Source organism: Cyprinus carpio, chromosome A7, assembly GCF_018340385.1.
Source record: "Cyprinus carpio isolate SPL01 chromosome A7, ASM1834038v1, whole genome shotgun sequence".
Taxonomy (NCBI): Eukaryota; Metazoa; Chordata; class Actinopteri; order Cypriniformes; family Cyprinidae; genus Cyprinus; species Cyprinus carpio.
Genome location: NC_056578.1, coordinates 17,523,646 through 17,542,957, shown reverse-complemented (window position 1 = coordinate 17,542,957; position 19,312 = coordinate 17,523,646). Strand labels below are relative to the sequence as shown.

At 37.6% G+C, this 19,312-nt stretch overlaps 1 protein-coding gene across 6 annotated transcripts in view; it reads right to left on the bottom strand.

The window, feature by feature from the left end:
- The window catches only part of LOC109064592 (talin-2-like), a 45,200-nt gene that overhangs the window by 22,449 nt on the left and 3,439 nt on the right, over positions 1–19,312 (bottom strand). For 5 of the 6 annotated variants that reach the window (XM_042760023.1, XM_042760026.1, XM_042760027.1 and 2 more), the window contains exons 2-10: positions 7,872–7,919; positions 4,775–4,941; positions 4,552–4,649; positions 3,574–3,703; positions 2,732–2,884; positions 1,827–1,969; positions 1,488–1,615; positions 1,176–1,239; positions 925–1,029 (exon numbers count right to left, since the gene is read on the bottom strand). In XM_042760023.1, the coding sequence (XP_042615957.1) occupies positions 925–1,029; positions 1,176–1,239; positions 1,488–1,615; positions 1,827–1,969; positions 2,732–2,884; positions 3,574–3,703; positions 4,552–4,649; positions 4,775–4,910 (957 nt within the window). In that variant the 5' untranslated portion in view covers positions 4,911–4,941; positions 7,872–7,919. The remainder of the gene's footprint in view (positions 1–924; positions 1,030–1,175; positions 1,240–1,487; positions 1,616–1,826; positions 1,970–2,731; positions 2,885–3,573; positions 3,704–4,551; positions 4,650–4,774; positions 4,942–7,871; positions 7,920–19,312) is intronic. The other variant, XM_042760024.1, reaches the window with a different exon arrangement.

Genomic DNA, 19,312 nt, shown 5'->3' with positions numbered 1-19,312 from the left:
CTGCATCCTCTCAGATTCTCTTAAGCTTATCATCCTTCTTCTGTCTTCACACTTTTTCTCTCTGAGCTGCCAGCAGATGGATAAGCTGAGCTCTGATGTGCTGTCCTGAGTTTTGAGTTGTACAGTCAATCATTGCCAAAGCTTTTTTTGCACTTTAGCTTTTTGCACAAATGTATTTACCATTAATTCCCAGATAAAAAACAACAACCTGGAAACAGTCTGAGTTCATGAATACAGAGAATAATTATATTTGCCATATGTGATAAATAAAAGCCAGAACAAAACTAAAATCAGAAACATATGATCTTTATTTTAGGCACAAGCACATCTGCTCCACCTTAACTTTATAACTCAAGCAGAGCCGAACTGTAATCAGTCCATGAGTCATGCAGACCACCACCGGCCAGGAACAGGGGAGAGGGGGGAGATGCACTGAAGCGATGGGATAATTCTAGAGGTGGAATTCTTCTTGAATGATGAAAGCTCTCATGAGAAAGTGATTGGCAACATGTAGACTAGACAATTTCTGGACTTGGGTACAAAAGTGACTCAGTACTGCTGATCTCAAAAACACCTTTACAATACGTGAGCTGATTCGGAAATATGATGTGAAGGCAAACACTTAAGAAATTTGATTGGCCATCCCAAGTGCCACTTAATATTCTAATCAACTCAGGGGTAGGATCTTTAATACTTTTCTTGCAGAGGGAATCAAAGCAGAAAACGGTGTCAATTTTGGGTTGTACCTAAAGGCCAAAACCAAACCGAACACAAAAACACACAAAAAAGTGAATAAACTGCACTGACAAAATAATAACAATAACAACATTTGTATTATTATTATCCACCCTAGTCTAAAAAGTCAGGAAACTCCACTGTAACAAACAAAGTTTATATATCCAAGTACAGCACACAAACATTTACCTTCACCAAAAAGAAAGACACTCCATATGTTCTGAGGGATCTCGCAAGCTTCACATACTTCACTTTGGCTTCAATCTCTGTCATTTCACCACAAGCCTTATGTTCCTGTAAAATTCATAAAGCGTTTACTCATCTAACCAATTAATTTATCGCATACATCTTTGCTTACAAATAGAGAAGTTTAAGAAACAGACAGCTGTGTATAAAATGAAAATGCATTTATTAACAAAGTGCAGGATAAACTGTCCCACCTGAAAGATCTTCTTCTCTGCACCTCTCTGTTTGATGTATTCCTTAGGCAGAAATTCCTTCAAGCTGAATGAAATGAAATGCACAAAGCATGCAGATTACTGACAATACACTGAAATGCAAACAGGCATTAGAGTTATGTTACCAAAGTATTAAAACGCATCTTTTCATTTGAGTTTGTTAAGCCCATTAACTAAATGGACCATATACTCATTACAACATCTGGATTTTACACATCATTTCTCAGCAATATGAAGCAGAGGGCCAGTAAACACTGTGTACTATAAACTGAAAGTATTAAGACATGGTCTTACTCCAGAAATCCAGATTTGTGTTTATGTTCTATATGAGGCCCGAACTGGATCTGTGCTTGAATTCCACCAAATTCACAAGCCTTGTCAAACGACACGGGATGAGAACCATTCAGAATGTCGTCACGCGCCTGAGGAGACACACATCAGTTATCAAAGCCTTTGGAAATCACACAGCAGAAATGATCCAGATCAGCAAACGAGGCCCTGACAGAAGGAGGTAACAGGGACTACACTGCTTTGCAGATCAATGCGATGTGTATAACACCACTCAAAGAGGGGTGCTGAGTGCTCATTGTGGCTTTCACCAAAATGTAATAAGTGACAAGAGGTGAGCCAAACCTGTACGTAAAGCAGATTGAGCTGCACAGGATCTCGTGAGTCCACGTTTTGATCGGAGTAGAAAAACTTTCGTCTCAACAGCAGAGTTTCGCTTTCCTCAACTCCCTGTTCTCTAAATGTACGTCCATGATCCAGCCAATTTACTGTGAGAGAAACAGAAACTCTTTATACAGTAAAACTGTTTACCATCTTCTTTACAAAAGATATAGTACCCTTGAAATGTCTGGTTTTTATTGATTTTGAAAGAAGAATTTTAAGCTCACCAAGGCTGCATTTATTTTATCAAAAATACAGTAAAACAGTAATAATGTGAATTATTATTATTACAATTTAAGTTTAAAGGTAAATGCGTATTTTAAAATATTATTTATTGCTGTGATGGCAAAGCTGAATTTTCAGCATTCATTACTCCAGTCTTCTGTGTCACATGATCCTTCAGAAATCACTCTAATGCTGATTTAGTGCTCATTTTATTACTAATGTTTTGTAGAAACCAGGATAAATTTTTTCATGATTCTAAAGAACAGAAAGTTTAAAAGATCAATAGAAATCTTTTTTTTACATTATAAATGTCTTTATTGTCACTCCTTGCTGAATAAAAGTTAATTTCTATCAAACAAATTACAATAAATAAATAACCTGCTGACACCACACTTTTGAATGTGAGTGTATGTGCATGCACACAGAAGGAGATGTAACAAAATTAACCTACACAAAATGATAAAATAAGAATGTGCTTAAGAGACAAAATGAATATAATACACTAAGGGGGACGGGAAGCAAAGATAAATCCTGAAACAATCCTAAACCTCAACTTTATTGACTTATTATGGCCCATTTAGCAGTTCCACAGCTGAAGAACAATTTAGTGTCTATCTGCATGCGGTGGCTGATGTGTTACCTACAGTCATCATCTGTGTGCAGTTTGGCTTTGAGCTTCTCCATCTTCCTCTCCTCCCTCAGTAGAGTTCTGTCTTTCTTCAGTGTGCCAGTCCCTTCATCTTTCTTCTCCTCCACCACCTCCTGAATGAGAGAGTACTCTTCATAGTTTGTGATTCCTGGAAAGAGAGGAAATGACAATTTCTGATTCTTAGATGAAAAGAAAGTTCAAAAGAACAGCATTTAATTGAAAAAAAAATATTTTTTGTATCATTATAAATGTCTTTACGGATCAGTTTAATGCATCCTTAATGAATAAACCAAGTATTATTTATTTTGAAGAAAAAAAAGCCCCCAAATATTTGAATGGTAGTGTATATGGAGAAAATTTATTTGTCTCAAAAGCAATGGCAGAAACCATGGGTGTGTTGCATAAACTGCTTAGACTAGTCTTAAAGTTAGTCATCATCAAGACTGGTCATAACTTTTTACAGTCAGTTACAAAAAGGTAGATTGGTCTAATGTGAATCCAAAAAAAAAGACCCTTGGCTAACTGCTAGTTGGTCAAACTAGTTTGTAAGACACAGTCTTAACATAGTGTCTATGTTTATGCAACTGTCCCCATGTCTATATCTGGTCAGTCCAATGGAAATGCACCTACAGGTATGCGCAAACCATTGGGATTTGAATCCAGGTCACCTTGCACTTTAAATAAAAACTATACCACTATGTAACAGTTTACAGTTTTTTTTTTTCCTTTTTAAAAGTGTCTATGGCAAGCAAGTGAGCCAGATGCCCCCTCAAAAGAACATGAGAAAGTAACTGTATATGACAAAGGTATATCAGATATTAAAAGAGCATCACTGACCTATTCTACTGCAGATGGTGACAAGCAGCTCTCCCACAGTTTTGGAATCATCCACCATGATGGTCTTCACTGCTCCATCCAGCATTTTTATCTTCTGCGGTCTCTGTTTTTTCTTATACTCCAGTATGTCCTGAAAGAGAGACAGAGGGACTTGACCAGCATTTCCTGACTGCACCAAACGAATAGTGTTAAGTTTAAGGAAAGCTTAGGTTTTAGGCTTTGGTTCTGAATGAAATTCTGCATCATAGCCATTTTGACATTGTCTTGGATTTTAGCATCAGCCAGCTGCATAAAAAAAATAAAAAAAATAAAAATCGAATCTGTGCAGTACAAAGGCAAAAAAAGACTATAAATTGTTGAGTATGCAAGGACGACTTAGTTTTTTTAAAGTAAAAAGCTTACAAAAATAAATATAGACCACACACCGAAGACTGAAATTATCTACAAAACAAAGATTAAATAGAATCCGTATGTGAAGCAGTTTGTGCAGTTTTTTTTTAATGCAATCTGTGTACGTGTATGAGGTCTTTTGATCAACAAAAGATAAAACACAACTGATGAAATCTTCATTTAACACATCCCAATTTACACTGCACACACAAATCTTTATTTCTTCCTGGGAACAAGCATTCGGCTTTGTCTTTATACACAACACTCCTCTGCACAAGCACAGAGACTCACAAGTGTAAACAAATATAAACAAAAACCACATGCTGCGGTGACAAATGTCTTTAATCACAGCACTGTAGCTTGTCTCAGTAAGTGTAGACACCAAGGGGAGCCTTTCCCCTCTCTCTCTCACATACTCAAAGACTATAAAAGTAACCAAGAGCAGGGTTAAGACCTCTTCTCATCTTTCAGCATAAAAAACGTGGGCAAAGACACATCACAAAACAAGACAAGAGTGCAAAGACATGTCACAGAACATTTGACAGGAGCTTGTAAAATAGAGAGAGAGCGAAGATCAAAGGGCCTTACCCCATTTCTCAGCATGTAATAGTCCAGCGCCCGGCCTCCTTCCAGCCAGATGCCTTTCCTGGGGTCTTCATCTGATAGAAACAGCCCATATTCTGAAGCTGAGAAACAACAGACACTCTATTAGAACTTGAATTGGGCAAAATGATATAGCCTTAGCAACTAGATTTGCAATTACTGTAAACATTACTACACTACGAAGAACACAGGAAGAAAGGTGTCCCACCTTGTCCTGTCTGGGCTTCTGGAACCCTCTCTCTGATGACCCGGCACGCATCGTACACAGCCGTTGATGGCTCAAACTGCATCGTCTTCACCACATTACACTGTCTCACACAGATCTTCAGAGAGAGCGCCACCATCCTGCCAGCTTATGTATTACAGACTCTGCACCTGTGGAGAGAAGGAGGGAAATGAGAGTGATAGAGAACTGAAGACAACAAGCTGGAGAACGTGTGTGTGTTTGAATGATACTGATTTTAGGACTAATCAACACTCTCGTAAAATATGTATATGCAAATATTGTTAACCATTTTCAGTGTTACTTGATGCCGATTCATTAAGATACTGAAGATACTGATTGTCAGCAAAGTGCTCCTTTACTAAATAATACAAAAATAAATAGACATTACCGTTCAAAAGTTTGGTGTCAGTAAGATTTTCATGTTTTTGAAAGACATCTCTTATGTTCATCTAGGCTGCTTTTAGCTGATTTAAAAATACAACAAAAACAGTAATATTGTGAAATATTAAAATTTTCTAATAACAGTTTTCTATTTTAATATGGGTTAAAGTGAAATTTATTCATGTGAGGTCTTCAGTACCACATGGTCCTTCAGAAATCATTGCTGCTCAAGAAACATTTCTCACAAATTTCTTGTAATATTTGCGAGGAATCTGTGATTTTTTTTTTTTTTTTTTTTTTGATGATTGAAAGTTAAAAAGAAGAGCATTTATTTGAAATAGAAATTATTTGTACCAGAAACTATTTGCAACAATGTAAAATTAGAAGGTAATGCATCGTTGCTAAATAAGTATTAATTTCTAGTTTAACAAAAACTTACTTTGGATGGTACAGTACAATAAAAATAATTGGGGGAAAAAGTAGTGAATGAGAGATACAAATACTTGTGTGTGACATTAATAATTAAATCAGGGCAAACATTAACAATCACATTTTTTAACTTTTTGCTTCAACTTTAGTTTTGGTACTCTAATACACATATAGTATAAAAGGTCTCTCTCTTTTAATATTTTTCCTGTTTGACAATGCGTGTTATTAGAAAGATATCTGGATTTGGTCCACACACACACACACACACACACACACACACACACACACACACACACACACACACACACACACTTTACTGTTAACACCTGAACTCCCAGTCAGCTGCCTTTACTCTTTCAGCACCATCCGAACTGCACATTAATGAAACACTGACTAGTTTAAACACACACTGAAAAACAAAGACACAACATAACACTAGCCAGAGGATACAGTTTCACTTCATGGTTCAAACAGACCTTGCTGGAACAGAAAGATAATTATAACACCGTTTAACCCCACTTCAAAATCAGTATGATATCCATAAACAATAAAGAACCAGAATTATTACCTTAAACTCAGAGTTTCTCTTAGCATCTAGCTAATCTTTAGTCTGTGTGTGTGTGTCTGTGGGGATTGAGGATGCCCTTGTGCACAGTTGGCACAATGAACACGGGCATGAGTTTGGCAGCGTGATCTGGCCCAGTACTGTATGTCAGGGACAAGCTGTAGAGCTCTGAGCCATCAAAGCCAGACATATATAGATCGGGAAGTGCATTGCTGGAGATGCAATAGTTGTGACAAAATATCTGATATGCATATATTATGTAAAGAAGGACTTGCTTTGTTTCAAGACATCACTAAAGTAATAACTTGGAGTTCACTGAATCAAATGATTCGGTTCATTCAGTGAAGGATTCATCAGACTGCTTCAAACTCAAAAATGCTAAAGTCTATGACTATTTTAGAAAGATTCATTAAAACAAAAGATTCACTAGAATAATTTTCTTATGAATCAAGACTACTTTGGTCACACTGTTTGTGTGCAGCCCTGTCATGCATAACAGAAATGATTCTTAAAAGTTTAAACTAAAATATAATTTTTATTGCTATGTTACCCACCAGTTTGGGGCAGACTATTTGTATGTCCAAAATATGGAAGATGCGGGGGTGAGGTGGAGGAGCAGTTTTCAGAAAAGCAGTTTGGAAATAGGGTTGGGCTGATAGACGATGCCATCAGCTAAAATGTCTACACTGGACACGACAAAGCGACCACTGAAAATCATTTGAAATTTGTGTCAGCAAGTCATAAATAGAAAGCGGCAGCAGTTTACTGTCAGGGATTTGTGGTGTCTCGCCATGCCGCATCCAGTGTAGACAGCATCTCTGATTATACTGAGCTCTATTAACTGATCTATATATAATGAATCTCTATTATAGGTCAGTAGTTCTATAGTAAAATACAACACCTCTATTCAGTAACACCCAATATATACCAGCACTTGTTGCTGCGTGCCACTGGAACAATACAAAGTTCTTAAAGTTCCTGTCTGATCAGCCACAACTTTACCAGTAAATTATTACAAACAATTTATTGGCTTTTGCACAGCACAGACTTCTGCTTTCAATGTTTCCACAAGCGCCAACTCATCCAGCCAACTGGTGACTCTAAAGAACCTGAAAATCATACCACTCCATAAATTGTCCTTCCATTTATAGACCTTCAACAGGATCACATGCTGCATTCAGGTTAGCAGACCGACTGAAGTCTAATTACTCACTCAAGTTCTTACAGTAATGAAACGCATGCAGCCAGTCAATTCATTTCCACTGACTCATATCAGTGAGACTCAACAGCTATATTCTCTAGTCATACACTCATGTAGACATGACTCATGTCTGTCACCAGTGTTACTATAGAAACTATGGGCTAATGAAATAAGTTAACCATCTGAACTCTTCAAATAGTCAAAATAAAATATTTAATTTAGCTTAGTTAAACCTGTAAATTATGAATGATCTTATTACTACCTCTTCACTACATTTTAGTATTTTTTTATCAGTTTGCTTCTAAATATTTCTATACAGCATTCATCTTTATTTAAGTTTTAGTTTTTAGTACTTCAGCAAACATTTATTTTGTTATTTTAACTCAGTAATTTGCAATTTGCAAGTTTTAGTTGACATTTACACTGCTTCAAAACAAAACAAGCTTTGTTAATTTCTTAGCATTTTATTAAATTTGAAGGAGGTACAGAGGGTTTGGTCTTACCATAAATTTGAGACGTATGCAACTCTGAAGCACTGCAGATCTTCACAGCTATAGAGACCGTAAGAAAGAGTGATGATCAGACAAGCAAATAAGGGAGCAAGAAAACTTTCAAAATGCTAATCAAAAAACAAAAAAAAACAAAAAAAACAAAAAAAAAACACAATTTAAGTGAAACTACAGTAATCGATATTGAATTGAACCTGAAAGGGTTTATCCACATAATAGCTTTAAAGTTCTTTTTCCATCACAATTGCCAAAGGAGAAGTCTACATTACCAATTAAGCAATGAATGACAAATTATTCACCCAAAAATGTAATCCCATTAACCATGTTAGGTGGTAGATATAGATATCACAGATGGGCAAGTTTGAGAAAAAACAGCTAATTTAAGATGGAAATCCTATCAGTGATGTGTGTGTGTTAGAGCCTCATGAAGAACGAGTTAAAGCCACAGTAATTAACCCTGGTCTATCTACTAAGGATCTCATGATTTTGGAGCTGACTCAAGGCCAGAGGCCTCTCTTAAAAGTCAAGCATTTACACTTAACTCCTAAAATACCAAATTAGCCTATTAAATAAAAGGTAAAATTAAAGGTGAAAGCAAACAGCATCTTGCGAAAATAGCAACTTAAGGAAGAAATTATTCAGAAGATAAGAACCAAGCTCTTCTACTGTAAATCTGAAAACCACAGCATATGAAAGAACATCATGACTTTTTTTTCCCCCTGAACACGGTCTACAAGTCATCAACCACTATACACACACACTTCACCGTGAGACTGGTGTCACTATCCCAGATAGCGTCTGAGGGTCATAGAGCTGCTGCTGTATTGAGTTGCACTGTGTGTGTGGTAAGTGACCTCAGTGAGTGGTAGGAACATCTGCGCAGCAGCTGCTGCCATTCAACCACTACAGAGGTCAACAAGAGTCCAGCACAGACCATTTACTCTGCAGCACTGATTAATCACTCACAAACGTCATGCAAACAACAACAGTGTTACCTTTTCATCACATCCAAATATTCCTACTGTGCTTCTCTACTATATAACAGGCCAAAAAATAACAGCACACCAAAGGAGTAGTATGTCAGAAATGCACAGTATTCGAAAAACAGTAGCTGAGAAGTACCTGGATGACCTACTACTACCACAGAGATTCTGAAATGGACATCTGATGGACACTTTACTGCCCTGATAGGTCATGAATGGCAGGGAAGCAAAGTAAATGTTTGTTACATGACAATCATTTTTAAACTCTTTCAAAGTAAGTTCTTCATCAAATATAGCACCTATACTCTGCCAGACAACTTTAAACGTATACAGAAAATGAGCTCTTCATCATTTACGCTAAGCTTCCGAATGAATTTAAATCACATAAGGAAGATAATAAATCACCATCATACTCATAGCACCATAAAAAACAGAAAAAGTAGTACAGTGGCCATTTAAATTAAATCACAATTACAAATATTCAGACATCCTTTTTCTGCCAAGAGTACTCTGGAAAATAAGTTATAAGGTGAAGGAAAGATGGATAGAGGAAAAAAATGAGTGACTGTTAAAGTACGACGTTCAGAAAGGCCTGTGTGATGAACAGCAGACATGGCCGTCACAAGGGCTGCACCATTCTTGCTAAAATGTGAATCACTATTTTTCTCCATGGGAATTGAGAGCACGTTTCTCTTAGTAAACACCATCTATATTAGGATACTGTGGCTTGCTAAAGAGCATATAATACTTGATGTTAAACTGAACAAAATTGTAACCCATTATGTGAACCCATTATTTCTTTACGAATGAGTCATCATTAAGGGTGCTTTCACACTTTGTTTGATTGCCTGGTCCAAACCAGAGTTCGATTGCTGCCCCCTCCACCTGGCCCCGCTGGACTGCGTTCATATTATTTTTATTTGGGTCCCAACTGTGGTCATCAAGCCAACAGATGTTCACCCCGTTGCTTAGTAACGACGGCGCAGGAGAAGGCAGCAAAATGCATAGCTTTTCTCTCATCACTTTTATATTTATGTTTTTGAACCGCTGATTTTTGTTTCCAAAGCTTTAGTACATAACGCCACTTACATCTGCTGAAGGCGAACAAAATGAGATATTTAATTTTTTTTTTCCACTAATATATGTCTTGACCTGAAGAAAGACAGACACAGGTAAATCGCACACGCTCAGTTCATCAACATGTGAATGCAGCATGATCTGAATGCAGGGAAATACATGCAAGTGAATCGCCGTCGTTAAGAAATTAGATCATATTCATATGAACTGAGGTGAATTTTTTATTTATTTTTTTAATCGTGCAGACCTAGCCATCACTGCCTGACTTGCATGTGTAGGCAGTGAAGTTCTTGACCATGCTGGCAACAAATCAGTGCATCAGACGGCTTCCCAATGACTCACCATTACTGAAAGACAGAATGAACAACCCCCTGTACATGCAGCATGTTCAAGCATGACGCATTCATTTAGAGCAAAATTCAGTCCATATTCAGTCTACATTAAAGCAAAGACTATTTAAAGTATATAATGTATTGAACAACACAGAAATTGGTCATTAAAGAATCATGAGAAATCAAATTGTTCTTGATCTTTTGGGATAAGCGTTCAATGGACTCAAAAAACAACATTCAGAAATAAAAACTTCTATATGCGTAAGAACCTCACTGGTTCTCTTTTAACATTTTTGATGTAGGTATGCGAGTAAAAGCCTAACATTGTCCATTTTATAAGCCATTTTGTCTCTTCAGAAGACTTTGATTAAATGGCTTGATTGTAATGAAAATCAGTGTTGTCACAAACCGTTAGCTGTTAGCAGTTAGGAAGCCTGGCTCTTGAAAGACAAGCATCATTCCTGCTGGATCAGCAAAATTCAATAAGATTCCAGGCTAGATTAACTCACAGCACCAATAAAGTCTAGTCTAGACACAGGGGTGTATGAATGATTTCAAAAGTAGAAGGGCACATTAAACTATCAGTCTAAAAATAATTATCCCTTCAAAAAATGGGCAGACAAACATAAAAATTTCTGTTTCACTGGCAGCCAACTACCATCGTGGTTGATGGGACTGACACGGCTATACACAGCTGGAACATCCACACAGTGTGGCATCTATTTTACATGGGGAAATGGATGCGTTTGAAAAAAAAAACCTGCACAAGTAGAGCAGTTTTATTACTCTGTACGCAACTAAAGTTTACACTTTGAAGAAATCAACCTACAAATGGTGTACTTATAGTCTGCTTAAAGCGCATATACTTAAAACACAAAACCAAGAGGAGACTAGCAGAGCATCCACACATTGAAGTATACCACAATCCTTTACATTTGCTTGTATCTCAAATGCAGTTAGTTTAAAAAAAAAAAAATTGTACAAAGATGATTCAGACCAATAGTAAATCAGGACCCTATAGGAAATGCATTTTATATAGACAATAACAAAACTGCAAAACATGGCAAGTGTCTAAGTACATTCATCTTGACATCATCTCATCATTGCTGATTAGATTAAAATACTGGGCAGAGAATTAGATAATTATTTATTTATTGATTTTATTTTAAGAAAAAACATTTTTTTAACTTAAACTGGGGCTGCACGTTGATTATTCCCTTGAAATTGTAATTGTGATTATTAATTAAGATAATCATAATTTACATGAAATTATGTTTATACCATTGTTTGATGCAACTGCATGCCGTATTTTTATATGAAAATAAACAAGCTGAAAACACTAACTGAAAAACGTTCTTTTCTATAGTATTAAGCCTCAAATGTCAACTATACATCGGATTGATTTCTTCTTTAAATTATAAAAAAGCAAAAATATGAATGGTATTATAATGTTATACTAAAACTAAAATTAAAATAATGGGAAAAACCCTTAAGATAACATGTAGAAAGAACAAACGCATCTTAAGCACAACGAATAACATAAGTGGACATTGAATGATTAACTGCTGCTTTGAACGATTACGTAATTATGGCATCCATAATTGTAATCGAGATTAGAAATTGGATTAATTGTGCAGCCCTAACTAAAATATCTGAAATATTTCCTTCATACACTACATTCAAAAGTTTCAGGTTGCTAAGGTTTTCATGTTTTGAGTCTCTTATGCTCACAAAGGTTGCATTCGTTTGATCAAAAATACAGCAAAATATTGTAAAATATTTTTCTATTTTAAAAAGTAATTTATTCTTCTGATGACAAAGCTGAATCTTCAGTGTCACATGATTCTTCAGAAATCAGCTTACTTACAGTATATGCTGATCTTGGTGCTCAAGAATCATTTATTATGCTATATAATCATTTGTTGTTATTAACAATGTTGGAAGCAGTTGTGCTACATAATATTTTGGTGAAAGGACTCTTATGAATATAAAATTTAAAGGAAAAGCATTTCTTTGAAACACATATCCTTTGCAACAATATAGTTAATTAATTAATTAATTCTTACAGACCCCAAACCTTTGAACACTAGTATATATGGAAATCTAATGATAAGCATGCCAATATTAGATATTAGTTAAAAAAGGCCATTTCAATAGCTTCAAAGAAAGTCAGATCATTTCAGATCTGGCACATAAAATAAACCTTTTGCAAACAGTGGAGTGTTTGCAAACGGAAATAGACTGCAAAAGCATCTCCTGCTGCAGCCAAGCCACCAATCAGCAGTCTCCTGCTAGTCATTAGCTGCTTTAATGACTGTATTTTCACTGACAATCCAGCTCGTTTAACAAGACTGGGGCAACATTTTACATGCTGTACACTTTCATAAAGCAGCTATTCCTGTGAAAAATGAGCAGCACTAGACAGCTTAATCTGAACTGTTACTGAGATTGTAGGGATTAGCAACTAAAACCACTGCCAGCTAATGAGGCTATTACTCATGATGTATGTATATTAGTAGAACCAGCAATGCTCCATTCTAAAATAGGGTACAAGTACAGCCACTAGAGCAACATCTGTATACTTTAACAAATGACTTATGGAAGCCAGGAAGAACCACAGTCGTAATGCCGCCCACATCTAAGGTAAGGAACATATGATTTCCTAAGACACAACTATGACCTCAGAGCGCACAGCTGTAACAGATCACACAGTTCTGGTTATGGACATTATGTCCCGTACTACGAGATGCACCTCTGAGGATTACACCACATAGCCTTCCACTAAACATGCCAGTCAGGGGTTACATGCCTGGATAATCTGCTCTAGTCTGCTGTGTCCATTTAGTTAAGTATTAGGGAACTCCAAGAACATGCGGCACAAATAAAAGGCTATTTCCAAGCGTTTGATTAACACAGAGCTGTCCACATGTAATCGAATCCAGCTGGAGCTCTAATGACACCCTTTAAAAAAAAAAAAGCTCCATGTTGAGGGGAGAGAAAGGAAAGTGGGGGGTGGGGCTGGGGCAACACAACACTAGATATCGTCTGGAATCCCACTGGTGTTTTCCTTACAAATAAATACACACAAATCCCCTACAGGACATGTAGGAGGTAACATCTGGCCCCAATCCCCTCGTAGTCTTAAACATGATCTTGTCCTATGGGCAGTGGGGATTTGTGTAAACAAAGTGTATTTTTAAGATCATGAGTTTGAGGAGAGCAGCAGAAGTGTCACATCTTCCAATGCTTTTTTAATTAATGATGTTCCGTTTGGCCTTAAATGGACTCAAACAGTTTATCGGTCATCAAGTGTGTTTATCAAGGGTGCTAAAGCACCATTCACTCATATATAAAAGAGAACACATTTAAATTGAATAAAATAACTATTTATGATTTACCAGCCCCAGACCTTTGCTAAAGGAACACATTCATATATATTCCATCTGTCAACACAGAGCACTGTGATGGTTAAACGGATGGTCGACCACAAATATTAGCATCTCTACATCAAGGCAAATTCCAACTTAAGAAGCACAGAGGGGGCCAAGAAGGTATTAAACTGAGACTGAGGATGATAGACAGAGAGAGAGACAGATAAAATTGAACACAGGCTAAAACACCACTCATCTTCATGCAACAAAACACTTCCAACATTTATTATGAGTGCTTTAAAGCCCGAAACGTCAATGTTTCCTGTAAAAATCAGTCTTTCAACGTTGGGTCAGATGCTGACGCATTGGAAGAAACGCCTTTCTCCGAGAAATACTGACGACTGAATGAATAAAGCTATTGTGTTCTAATGCCGTTCAAGCGTTTGAATGTGAGAGCGGCACCACACCCTATTTAATGCATCGCTTGGCACCATTTCCTCCGAATCTTTCTTCTTCATACTGAACGCTAGAAGCCTTTCTCGCTGTGGATTCATCGTCCGAACAAGTGGATTATTCTCTTCCCCGGTGAGACTGACGATGTCAATCAAGCCTTACAATGTCTGCGTGAGACTAATCGAGTTCCTGGGCTGTTTGACAAGCGGAAGCTGCAATTGTCAAGCCCAACTGTCCTTACACGGATAGCCCTCCTTCTCAACGAGCAGCCAACCCTTAGCTTGCAGCAGTCCTCCTCCACCGCCTATGTTGAGGAAGAAGCAACATCACCCTGAGGTAGAAACTGGCAGGTCCAGTGGTGAGCTCACGCTGGCGCATTGCCCACGTATCCTTCTTGCAAGAGTGCTTAGATGGTGGCCGCGCCTTCCACGCTCAAGGTATACATCGCCATTATATCAGCTTTCTGTAAGGATATTGACATTCGGCCGGTTGGCAGGAATGATCTAGTGGTCAAATTTCTACGGGGAGCGAGACAAATGAACCCTTCTCACCCACCCACTATCCCCACTTGAGATCTAGCTTTGGTACTAAAAGTGTATCCACCATTCGAGCCGCTGCAGTTGATTTTATTAAAAATGCTCTCTTATAAGTTGGTACTTTTGATAGCATTTGCTTCGGTGAAGCATGTGGGTGACACACACGCTCTTTCAGTCAACGACTCCTGCTTGAATTTCGGCCCCGGTGACTGCAAGGTTGTTCTCAAACCTAGGGAGGGTTATGTCAATAAGGCAATAGCATTATTTAATCAGGCTTCAGTATTTCAAGGAAAAATTACAAAATTCCATTGGCATTAACACCAGCACAAAAACTGTGTGGCAGGAACTTCATGGGTTTCAATGGCCGAGCAGCCTCATATTACAAAGTACAATGCTAAGCGTCATATGAAGAACACACCACCAATGGACTCTGGAGTACATGTTCTGTCAAGTGACCAATAACTCTTCTCTTTTTGGCAGTCTGATGGGTGAGTCTGGGTTTGGCAGATACCAGGAGGATGTTACCTACCTGACTGCATTGTGCCAAATGTAACATTTGGTGAGGAGGGATAATAGTAAATGAAATTATGGTAAATGGTATGGTAAATGGAAAATGAAATTACTTTTGATCAAATTAATCAGTGAAATTGATCCAAACACCAGTCGACTGAGGAAAGACAGCTGTCCATCACTGCAATCAGACTGCAGGTAAGCGCAGCTGTGCCCCAAGTGAGCCAAAGAGAGAGCTTATCTGATAGGGAAATTATCTTGAGACATATGCTTCCTTTAAGTTTCCTTGAGTGAGAGTGGTTTAAGAACAGAAAACACAAAGCTATGTAAGAAACTTTGCTTAGCACACTGTTATCTTTGTGTCTCTGGAACATCTTGGCGGCTCGTGTTCTTATTGTTATCAGACGGAGGAGCCAACTTTCATGTGGATCTTGTTTTTTTTTCAGCATTAATTTGATGTGAGACAATATAAACACAATAAACATAGGCCGACTCCAGTGTATGCTTGTTCTGTACTTTAATTGGCACGTTCTGCTTTATTTTTTCCATTTGCTCTGCTTGAGCTTGAATGATTTTGTTCTTTATACAAACATACATACATACATACATACATATTATACATAATATAATAATGTTTCCACCTCCGTGATTGACTGTAGGAATGGGGTTCTTGGGGTCATAGTCATCAAAGAGCTCAATTTTGGTCTCATCTGACCACAGCACTTTCTCCCAAGCCTTCTCTGAATCATTTTGATGTTCTTTGGCAAACTTTAAATGGGCCTGTACATGTCCCTTCTTGAGCAGGGGACCTTGCGTGTGCTGCAGGATTTCAGTCCATTGGAGCGTAGTGTGTTACCAATGTTTTGCTTGCTGACTGTGGTCCCAGCTGCCTTAAAATCATTAACAAGCTCCTTGGGGCTGATCACTCACCTTTCTCATGATCATCCTTACCCCATGAGGCAAGATCAAGACAGAGGCAGACTGATGGTTATTTTGTATTCCTTCCATTTCCAAATAATCGTACCAACAGTTGTCTCCTTCTCAACAAGCTTCTTGCTGATGGTCTTGTTGCCCATTCCAGCCTTGTGCAGATCTACAATCTTGTCTCTGACATCCTTTGACAGCTCTTTGGTCTTGCCCATGGTGGTGGGAGAGTTTGGAATTGAAGATACAGATTGTGTGGACAGGTGTCTTTTAGGGCTGTGCGATATTACGATATTCATCGGATGGACGAAATAAAAAGTCTATCATTTCATATTATGCTCTACCATTTATTTTTGTGGTGTCGCAAAATACATTGTTTACGGTAATACTTTTTCATCAGTTGGATGACTGCGATCTTTACACGCCACCACGGGGAGACAGAACCAGGTGGAGAACGGCCAGCCAGGACAAAACAAAGAGCTCGTTTCTAAACAAGGGACTACATCTGTAGCATGGACATTAATCTTTAACCACCTCAGTTTCTGTGTGAGAAGATCTCAATCCATTGAAACAAACAACAGAGCTAACTTATGTGTGTGCGCCATCTTTGTTTCTGTGTGAGAGGAGTGCACATTTTTTGGTGATTTAGGTCTTAAGAGAGAGTAAACAGCTGAAAAAGAAAACACATATGTAACAGTATATTGGATCTGGACTTTGGTCTTAAAGGGGAAGCTGTCCAATGTTCGTCCTGTCTGCCATTCACGGACGGACGGACGTCTGTTTATTTATCTTCAGTGAGCTTAAGTTTTTTTTTTGTCTCTTTTTAGGCTTGTATTAGTTTGATATTGACATTGGTGATAAGAATTATGAAACTTCTATTGTATCAAAGATTTTAATGTCATTACAACCTTTTTATAAGGAAAAGAAATAACGATATCTTGATATATATTGTTACCGTGATATAAAATTAGTCATATCGTGATATTATATTTTGCTCATATATATCCCCAACCCCTAGTGTCTTTTATACCTAACGAGCTGACATTAGTAACTTCTTAAAGTGTCAAGACTAATCTTTGTTCCACATGGGCACATAACCAATCTGCGGGAGCCAGAATTCTTGCTGGTTGGTACGGGATCAAATAATTATTTCACTCACTGAAATGCAAATCAGTCTCTAACTTTTATATAATATACCTGTTTTTTTTCTGGATTTTTGCCGTCTCTATCCGTTAAAATAAACCTACCATAAAAATTACAGAAGCTTCATTTCTTTGTAAGTGGGCAAACTTACAAAATCAGCAGAGGATCAAATAAATATTTTCCCTATTGTATATATTAAATATTTGAATCAGCCCAAATATTCAAATACAATATTTTTGAAAAATGCATGACTGTGCCCCATTGCAAAAAGCAAGGGAGTTTGGTGTGGAAGAATTTTACCGGCTCGCACAGAGCCTTGACCTCAGCCCCTTCGAATACCTTTGGGGTAAACTGGAACAGAGATTGTGAGCCAGGAATTCTTGTCTAACATCAGTGGCCGTCTAAGTATTTAGAATGCAGTATCATTAAAGTCCCGGTTGGTGTGATGATCAGATGCCCCAATGCATTTTCCCATATAATCTATGTTTTAGGTCCCATAGACTCTTTGTTAAATAAGGATGCAGCCCCTCCTTTTCACATTTTCTTATATATATATATATATATATATAAAATTTTAATTTTTGAGTGAACTTTCCCTGTACAGTGCGGTATTTGACAAAAGTATTTTAAAAATAAAAAAAAGCATAAGTATAGTTGAAACCTGACATATTTATCTGCATATATAGCTACAACTATTTGAGCAGCTTTTAGTCTAACCCATTTACGATGTAAAGGTGAAGAAATGGCACCACCAGTCTAGTCTGTTCCAGTTACAATACAGGGACCCTGGGAACATCAGATCTATGCAGCATATGCCACCCAGCCAGATGCAGACTGGCTCAGAAAAGCCCCTCTCCATTCTCTGATTTCATGCAACCATATTAAGCCCTGCCAGAGAAAGCACTCTATTCAAAGTGACAGGACACATACAATGTTTCACCTTCAGAACTATTCATTCAAATGAACACCTGAGACATGTCCTAATACATTGTCCAACAATCCATCAGACCACAGTATTCCACTTTTAACACCTTTCTTTGATCACTCATCTACTGCCCCAGCGGAATGTGTTCACGTGAAAGAAGCTTGCTTGAACCCTCACAGCAGTTTGGATAGGAATTGTACCTGCCCTTTCTGGCAAGCAACTCACAGTGTGCACAAAAGATCACAACGAGTCAGATAGCCATTCTGCCGAAGGGGAGGCAGCAATAGCAGATGCTCCCGATATAACAGACTGACCTGGATCCTTTTTCAGCACAGAGAATGTGGGGGTAGAAACAGCCTCAGGCCTCCGGAGTCAAGCTCAAACTCCAAGGCTCCAATAGTTGTTCTGTGTCTTTCACAACCTAACCAAACCTTAAGCTTTACTTAAACTTATGAAGCCAAACTAAACAGTTAGGCATTGTCACTCAAGTTGAACGTGCAGATATAGGAGTGTGACAAAACAAGGAAAGCAGAGTTCAAAAAGAGAGAATGATGACAGGTGTAGTGTTTTATCAGTTGCTGTTGGCAGCCATGCTCAGAACTGACTGGAGCTAAAGGATGTGACACCCACATACCCAACAACACCCCTGCTAATTATAACCACTGCATTTGAAGAGGCGTTGCAGTCAGACTGCCACCTCAACTTTCTGTGTGAATATTAAGTGTTTAGGTAATAGTTCACTCAAAATTAAAATTCTGTCATCATTTACTTTCTCATGTTGTTCCAAACTTGAATGACTTTATTGCTGCCGTACAACACTAAGTGAGTTTAACAGAATGTTCAAATGTTTAAAAAAATCTTGTGGACAGGAGCATTTTCAGTTGATTAGCTGCACTCTGTTCAGAAGACTTGTCATACAGACAAATAAATACTAAAAAGCATTTTTTGTCTTTTGGGAGCTTGACAGCCCTTGCTTTAGTGGGAACATTCTGCTAAGCTTTCTTATTCCATGTAAAATATTAGAAAGAAAATCAAACAGGTTTTATATGACATGAGGGCTTGTGAAAGATCTAATTGTAACTTCATACATTTGTGCAATAATGTGGCATTCAGAATACTAAGAAATTCTAATTTAGTGAAAATATTTAGATTGACTCAAAAAAGGTTTCTAGTAATTCTCT